Raw genomic sequence first — 7,710 nt, 5'->3', positions numbered from 1 at the left:
CCTCTTCTCGCTCTCTCTCGCTCTCTCTGTCCGAGCTCAAATCCGTCGCCGCCACTTTCCATTCTTCCGTCGCCGCCACTTCCCTTCCTCCCTCCCCGCCGGTAAGCACTGGTTCTTCAATATATTTTTGCTTGTTTTGTAATAATACTGATTTTGAGTTGCTGAGATAATGACACTGAATTACTTGTTTTGTTAATTTTTACTTATTGTGAGTTGCGATGAGTGAATCCATGTCTATGGCTGCTGCGTTAAACCCTCCCAAAACCCCCTTCAAAATCAACCTCACACCCGTTCTTCCGCCTCCCCCAACCTCCTCCGCACTCACTTTCAAACCAAACAACAACTTCCCCACACTCTGCGCCGCCGCACAACCACAACAACAAGAACACGCCGCTCTGCTTGACACTCTACTTAACAGCACACGCAAGAACCAAGTGCTCCACTCCATCAGAACCACCTCCCCCTTCAACTGCCTCTCCGAAACAAATCTTCACCATACAGTTCCCGCCCTCACCTCCAAAACCAGGGGAAAGGTGCATATTTCCGTCTTTAATCCCTCTCCAATTTATCTACTCATTATTACAAATGAATGAAAGTCGAGATTTTTGGTAAAATTGCAATAGTAATATAAAAGCAGAAAACATTGTATTAAAAAAAAATCATCTGAAAAATGGATGAATTTGGTTAATTGTGGTCTTATGGCACAGGTTAGAGACATATATGATAGTGGAGAGTACCTTGTTCTGGTTACTACTGATCGCCAGAGTGCATTTGATAGAGTCCTTGCTTCAATTCCCTTCAAGGGACAGGTTTTGTGTTCTTATTCTCTATCCTTGTTCTCTGTATGAACAGTTTACTTGGTTGATCATGGATCACACTCAAATGTTCTTTATTCCCATTTGCAGGTGCTTAACCAGACAAGCTTGTGGTGGTTTGAGAGAACCCAGCATATAACTGCTAATGCCGTTGTGTCCACTCCTGATCCTAATGTTACCATAGCAAAGAAATGTTCTGTTTTCCCTGTTGAGTTCGTTGGTGAGTGTTTTGTTAATTGGTATTTCGGATTGGTGCTTGCATACACATTCTATCAAATGATTTCAATGGCTATGAATTGGTATATATGTTTGGTATAGGTTGTAGAGAAGTTAGTTTGCTGGAAATGATAGCTTGAAAAGTACGATAGAAATAGAATATATTTCCCCGGAGCAACTGGGTTAAAAGTAAACATTGCAGTTATCATTAAGTGCTCTAAGTTTATTCATGCTACCCAAACTTCAACATGCTATGCTCATTCTTTATTCATGATGTTGTCAATATTATCAAAATATTTTCTTTACAAAAGCGGAGGTGAGGATTCTAGAAACTGTTTGTTGACACCTTATTACTGCTGGTTTGTAGCTAGAGGGTTTGTTACCGGAAGTACTGATACTTCATTATGGACAGTCTACAATAAAGGCATCCGGAACTATTGTGGCAATGCCCTCCCTGATGGTGAGGTCCCTATATTTTTTGTTTGCATTCTTACAATTATTTGTCTCTTTATTTAATAGGCTATAATGTTATATAACACATAACAGGTTTGGTAAAAAACCAAAAGCTGGCTAAAAATATACTCACACCTACAACCAAAGCTGCAGATCATGATGTTCCTGTTACTCCAGATGAGGTATTATTCCTTGTACTCTCATCTGCATCTATCTTTTCAATACAATTGAAGTTACAGTGAAAGACTAGTTTTAGAGACCAAAGGAATGACTAGGCAGATCAAATAATGTTGCAGGAATAAGAAACAATAGGCAGATCTATCTTATTATGCTGTTTTTTTCCCTTTTTTTTTTAAAAAGGCAGCATCAATGTTTTTCTTCAGGTGGATAATATTAGTTTCTTAAGAGCCTAGTTCATATCATACAGTACAGTTGCTTCTTGATACTAGTGAGGTTATGATTAATGATGGATAATGTTTTTACTATTTTTTAATAGTTTTCTTTTATCTAACCTTCTCAATTCTTTTTATAATCCATTTCCCTTGCAGATTATAGAAAGGGGATTAATGACAAGAGCTGATTATGAGGAAGTCAGCAGAAAAGCTTTAAGTCTGTTTGAATACGGTCAGGTAATTAAGCATTTTATCATGTCATTTGTAAAATTTGTGAAATGAAAAAAGTAATGGCATGCCTTCTCAATGTATTTGTTATTTGGATTACAGAGATGAATAGATGGTGTAGACTTATTTTTCAGAATTGTTGGTCTTTTGCACTGGATCACTTCTAGTTCAATGAAAATCTCTAACTTGTCCATGTATTTTTTTCAATAATGCCTTACTGGAACAAAAGTATAAATACCATTTCCCTGTGATGTGTGGGAAGCTTATCTTTATTATTGCTGTGATGCAATTTGACTTTTGACATTGGCTTGCTTTGATGAAATTTGAATTTCCAGCGTGTGGCTTCAGAACATGGCCTTATATTGGTTGACACAAAGTATGAATTTGGGAAGGCAGAGGACGGTTCAATTATGTTGATTGATGAGGTTCAGTGGAATCCCTGATGTTTATTAGATTCTGAAATGCACTCCACACAATTTATGAATATAGAATAAAGTTTCGTTTTTGAAAATTGCAGGTGCACACTCCTGATTCAAGTAGATATTGGATTGCCAATTCTTATCTTGAGCGCTTTCAAAATGGTTTGGAGCCTGAAAATGTTGATAAGGTGCTCTATATGTATCAGTAACTTTATTTCCTATGTAGAGTACATTATATTTTATTTTTTGCTTAAAGGTTTAGGGATATGTTAGCTTATTCTGAATTACTAGTCTTTGTTCTCTTCATTCATAAAATATGGACAATTAAGTAATCTGTTGATCTTTAAAAAATAAATTTGTAGGAGTTCTTGAGGCTGTGGTTCAAAAATCACTGCAACCCTTATGAAGATGAGGTATTTTTTATTTTATACTTGTAATTAACTAGATTGTATACTTTAATAAGGTATCAAATCACATTAATGAATCTTGTTCAGGTACTTCCTGAAGCTCCTGAAGATCTTGTTTGCGAATTGTCTTGGCGGTATTTCTCTAAAACTTCCTCCTTTTTTTTCCACTTGATATGTGTTTCTTTGTGATAAATACACAAATAAATTGCCTATAGAATTATGTGTTTCTTGGTTTTCGGAATCAGAATTGCTTGAATTAATCATTCAATTTTTACACAAAGATGCTTCAACCATGGTTTTGGTTGCATGGCACGACTGTCATGTCTAATCCTCATTCAAATAGATCTACCTGCTGCTTTATTTCTCGAAACCAACGTGTAATCTTGTCTTTATACTAATTCTGTTGGACAGATACATTTTCTTGTATGAGACTATAACAAAATCAAAGTTTGAGGTGCTGTCGTCTGAGGTAATCCATATGTTTCAACATTTCGTTTTGGCTATCTACTATCTGATAAAGTCATAGGTATATAACTCCATTTCCTTTTGCAGGAGCCAATACATGAGCGAATATCACGAAATGTTGCATCTGCACTGGCATCTTTGAAGTAGCCTGGGAATCTCAGGGGACTTTTCAGTTCTGTATTCTATAGACCCCTTTCTGAGAATATATTTTAAAACTTACAAGTAGCAGAAATTCTACCAACAAGTGTTTTTTTAAATAAAAGAAATTATATAAGTAAAGCTTAAAACCAAAAGACAGATGAACATTTAACTCTCATAGAAATCATGCTTGGTCCTTGCCAATTGCGCCATGTATTTAACTTGTATACATGTCAACCAAACCAATGTCTTTGGCACACATTGTTACTGAATAATGAATGATGAATATTTCATTAACTTATGTCACATATTGCTCTGGATCTTTCTTTCTTCTTATACTCTCTCTTTTCACATGAAGTCTCAGGGAATATTGCTCTGCTTCTTTGCTTGGTAATATGACTATGATCAATCATCTTTGTAGTTTAGGGAATTTTTTCATCTTAATTTTTTGGATATCAAAGCCATCCTTCTTTTTCGGGTATTGATATCAAAGCCATCTTTATCCAATTAGATTGTGTTTAACCAGTTTGATCTTTGCCTTATGGTCCCATCATGGCGTCAGGCATGACCTTAGAGTAACCATTTTTCTTCTCGGTCGTGAAAGTCAACACGCTAACTTGGACACTTGGAAATACTACGTGTACCATTATATGCCTAATCATTTTAAATTTAAAATGATATAAATACATAATTCTCACAAATATGAAGACATTTGGTTGGAAGAGAGATACTAGTTTTCCTTTTGGATTAACAAACTAATTGAGAAGACAAAAAGATGGAAGGAGATTCAGTGAAGTTACTAGGATTTTGGGGTAGTCCAGCTGTTCTAAGAGTGAAGTGGGCACTAGCAGTTAAAGGAATAGAGTGCCAATATGTGGAAGAAGATCTCAGCAACAAGAGTGACATGCTCCTTAAATACAACCCTGTCCACAAAAAAGTACCTGTTCTTGTGCACCAGGGTAAGCCCCTTGCTGAATCACTGCTCATTCTTGAGTATATTGATGAGACTTGGAAGCAAAACCCTCTTCTTCCACATTCTCCTTATGAAAGGGCCCAAGCAAGATTCTGGTCTAAATTCGTTGATGACAAGGTAAGAGAGTTGCAGCACCATATTTAGTATCAATCATTTATAGAACTCAGAAAAATGGTCTTAGAGTTGCAGCACCATATTTGTGTATAAATATATATATTATTTAACTTATTTTCAGTATATATTTGTATCGTCATATGTATTATATGCAAGTTGTTGATTTAGTGGCTATTTTTTGTGTATACGAGTTAATTTAATTGTGTGTCACTCTTAACTCTTCACACAGTGTATGCCAACGGTTGTGGCAGCGTTTTCCAAGGTAGGAGAAGAGCAACAGAAGGCAGCAGAAGAAGCTCGAGAGAATCTGAAGAGGCTTGAGGTTGGACTTGAGGGAAAACAGTTCTTTGGAGGTGATAACATTGGCTTTGCGGATATTGCTATTGGGTGGCTTCCATACTGGATTGAAATAGCGGAGGAAGTTGTGGCCATCAACCTTATTGATGCAGGGTCAATGCCTAAACTTAACTCATGGTTCCATGCTTTTATTGACATTCCAATTATCAAAGAACTCTTGCCTCCTCGTCACAAATTGCTCCATCACACCAAGGCATTCCTTCAAGCGTAAAATTAAAGCTAGAACAACTAAGAATTAAAGAAGAATGTAATAATAAAAAAAAAAAGAAAATTAAGGAAGAGAGGTGATTGTGATTGTACTGAAATTGAGAAGAATGTTAGATCTATTTGAGTATAACGAAGAAGAACAATTCTCTTTAATTCAAGTTAGAGTGAAAATTCATAGTATTCTTCTTTAAAGTTGAGATAGAAACACAATGTATAGGACATAAAATTTGACATTTCTATCCCTAATTATTTTTGAAATTATTAATATATAAGGCACAATATATAAGGCAGAAAGGATAAAATTGATACTTGGTTTATATACATATGTGTCTTGTACATTATTCTCAAACACATTATAAAATTTGTGTATCTTTATATTTATGTATCTTTGTGTATTTATATATATATATATATATATATGTGTGTGTGTGTCTTAAAGATACCAACCAAATGCAGCCATAGTGTACCAGTGTATTTATACTATTTCTCGCGTTACTAATACCTAATAGCCAATTATTTCTTAATTATCCTATTATATTTAGTAGATTTAATTATGCTATTGGTCTTTATAGTTTCACTAAATTTTTAATTAAGTCTTTATGCTTTTTTTTCTTTCAATTGGGTCTTTACATTGTTTTAATTTTGTATTTAAGTCTTTTCCAATATAAAAAAGATTAGAATTAACTAACTATTTTTTTTGCAAATTGAAGGTTTTTATAATTGAAAACTTAATTAAATTTTTTATCGCATGTATTTTAGTAAAAATATTATGTTAATTTTAATATTTTTAACATGAAAAAGATATAATTACAAAATTAAAAATAGTGTAGAGACTTAATTAAAAAAAAAATCTAATTAAAAATTTAATAAAATTATAGAATACACCTATTTAGTATCGTTTACCGTTTACACAAGTGGCTGCCACTTTTGATATAACTAATGAAATATATAGTAACTGCTGCTAAGGGATCCAGGGGTTGGGACTTGGAATAAAATGATTTTCTAGTGTTAGTTTCCATGAAATTCCTTCTACAATATACGTAAAGAGATTTGAATATGTTTAATGTATTATATATGATAATAGAAAAATCGAAAAAATATAAAACATAAAATTTAAGTAGGCTAGTCAAAATAATAGGGCGTGTTTGATTTCATGTGATAAAAAAATATTTTTAAACTTCAAGGGTAACATTTATATTACTATAAGAGAGTATTAGTGGTAAAATTTGAATATGAACATGAATTTATTAGTACGGCAAAATGAAACACTTAGATGGATGAATGGATGTCCAAACACACATACATATAAAATCAAATAAAGAACTAAAATATAAAAAAAAAGTTGGAGTAAAATTTATTATTAAAAATGATAAAATATTAATTCAAATAATTTAGACATGTGTAAAAAATATCAGTAGAACATATCAAATAAAAAATAGATTAAATGTATGATGGATAGATGGCAAGAAATAGAAAAAGAATACAAAAAGATTATATACAAAATAATTTTGTTAGATAGATAATAAAAATTGTAAACAATATAAATAATAGATTATATTCTAAGTCTACTAAACATAAACAAACTTAATTAATTCAAAATTTGAATTTTAAAATTAAAATTAACCTATTTTTTTAACTTATTGTTATTCTGAATAATGGCTTAACGATTCAAAATCATTTTACATGCTAATTTTGAGGCATCTATACGGCTGCGTTTGTTTACGAGACAGGACACTGAGACATGGACACAGAGACACAAAATCATATTTGGCAGAGGAGATATGGACAGAGACAGTGTGTCCAGAGACACTGAATTAGTGTATTTTGTGTCCATCCTGACAGGAAGGACACAGAGACACTAACAAGAAACACAACTTTTTTTTCATTATTTTTGTTAATTTTTCATAATTGTATTTTTTTATTACTATATTTTTCATCTCAAATTTTTTGAATGAAAAAGATGAGAATAAATTAGATTCTCATAATTTGTTCTAGTTTATCACCAAACAGAATAGAAGAACACAAAATTTTGTGTCTCTGTCTATTAGTGTCTTGTCCTATCCTATTCTCAATGTCTTGTCTTGTCCTGTTCTCAGAAACAAACGCAGCCTACAAGTCTGGTGGCTTGAAAAACAATGTCTAAGAATTTGACCTGTAAGTAGAGTTATAACACGTGGCAAAGAGTATTGGGATTCAAAACATGTAATTAAATGCAGAAGAAGATGGTGTTGCGGTAACTTCTGAATTGTAACCATGTGGGCAAGAAGGGAAACTCAACACCAAAAATTGAATGTTATCATGTGGGCCTTGGAGGACATGTACAAAAACCATAAAAAACTTAAGTAGACGGCCAATAAAATTAAAAATAATGTTAAATATTTAAATTTTTTTATAAAGGTAAAGTAAATTAAACAAAAATTTAACTGTAAATAATAATAATAGTAAAAAATTATAGCATAATAAAAAAAGAATACTAAAAATATACTATATAAAAAGATCATCAAGAATTTTTAGATTTGTTTCAAT

The 7,710-nt window shown here is 32.7% G+C and overlaps 2 protein-coding genes across 2 annotated transcripts; both read left to right on the top strand.

Annotated features, from left to right (window-relative positions):
• Nucleotides 1–6: 6 nt before the first annotated feature.
• Nucleotides 7–3,869, top strand: LOC107460939 (phosphoribosylaminoimidazole-succinocarboxamide synthase, chloroplastic). The gene is made up of 13 exons (XM_016079373.3): nt 7–101; nt 214–533; nt 708–809; nt 906–1,035; nt 1,399–1,491; nt 1,578–1,666; nt 2,033–2,113; nt 2,440–2,529; nt 2,622–2,711; nt 2,886–2,936; nt 3,018–3,064; nt 3,342–3,399; nt 3,483–3,869. Exons 2-13 carry the CDS (start codon nt 219–221, stop codon nt 3,540–3,542), a joined length of 1,206 nt encoding a protein of 401 aa, XP_015934859.1. The 5' UTR covers nt 7–101; nt 214–218; the 3' UTR covers nt 3,543–3,869.
• A 146-nt stretch (nt 3,870–4,015) lies between these two features.
• Nucleotides 4,016–5,295, top strand: LOC107460940 (glutathione transferase GST 23). The gene is made up of 2 exons (XM_016079374.3): nt 4,016–4,623; nt 4,850–5,295. Exons 1-2 carry the CDS (start codon nt 4,309–4,311, stop codon nt 5,186–5,188), a joined length of 654 nt encoding a protein of 217 aa, XP_015934860.1. The 5' UTR covers nt 4,016–4,308; the 3' UTR covers nt 5,189–5,295.
• Nucleotides 5,296–7,710: the final 2,415 nt, after the last annotated feature.

The sequence above is a fragment of the Arachis duranensis genome, chromosome 8, assembly GCF_000817695.3.
Source record: "Arachis duranensis cultivar V14167 chromosome 8, aradu.V14167.gnm2.J7QH, whole genome shotgun sequence".
In the NCBI taxonomy this organism is placed as follows: Eukaryota; Viridiplantae; Streptophyta; class Magnoliopsida; order Fabales; family Fabaceae; genus Arachis; species Arachis duranensis.
Note: the sequence above shows the minus strand (reverse complement) of the source record. Positions and strands in the feature narration are given on the sequence as shown.

Excerpts from the sequence above, each read along its gene's own strand:
- LOC107460939 (XM_016079373.3), top strand. The coding sequence starts at position 219 with ATGAGTGAATCCATGTCTATGGCTGCTGCGTTAAACCCTCCCAAAACC. Across the intron at positions 2,712-2,885 it reads AGCCTGAAAATGTTGATAAG|GAGTTCTTGAGGCTGTGGTT; the intron begins GTGCTCTATATG and ends ATAAATTTGTAG. Across the intron at positions 2,937-3,017 it reads GCAACCCTTATGAAGATGAG|GTACTTCCTGAAGCTCCTGA; the intron begins GTATTTTTTATT and ends AATCTTGTTCAG.
- LOC107460940 (XM_016079374.3), top strand. The coding sequence starts at position 4,309 with ATGGAAGGAGATTCAGTGAAGTTACTAGGATTTTGGGGTAGTCCAGCT. Across the intron at positions 4,624-4,849 it reads CTAAATTCGTTGATGACAAG|TGTATGCCAACGGTTGTGGC; the intron begins GTAAGAGAGTTG and ends CTCTTCACACAG.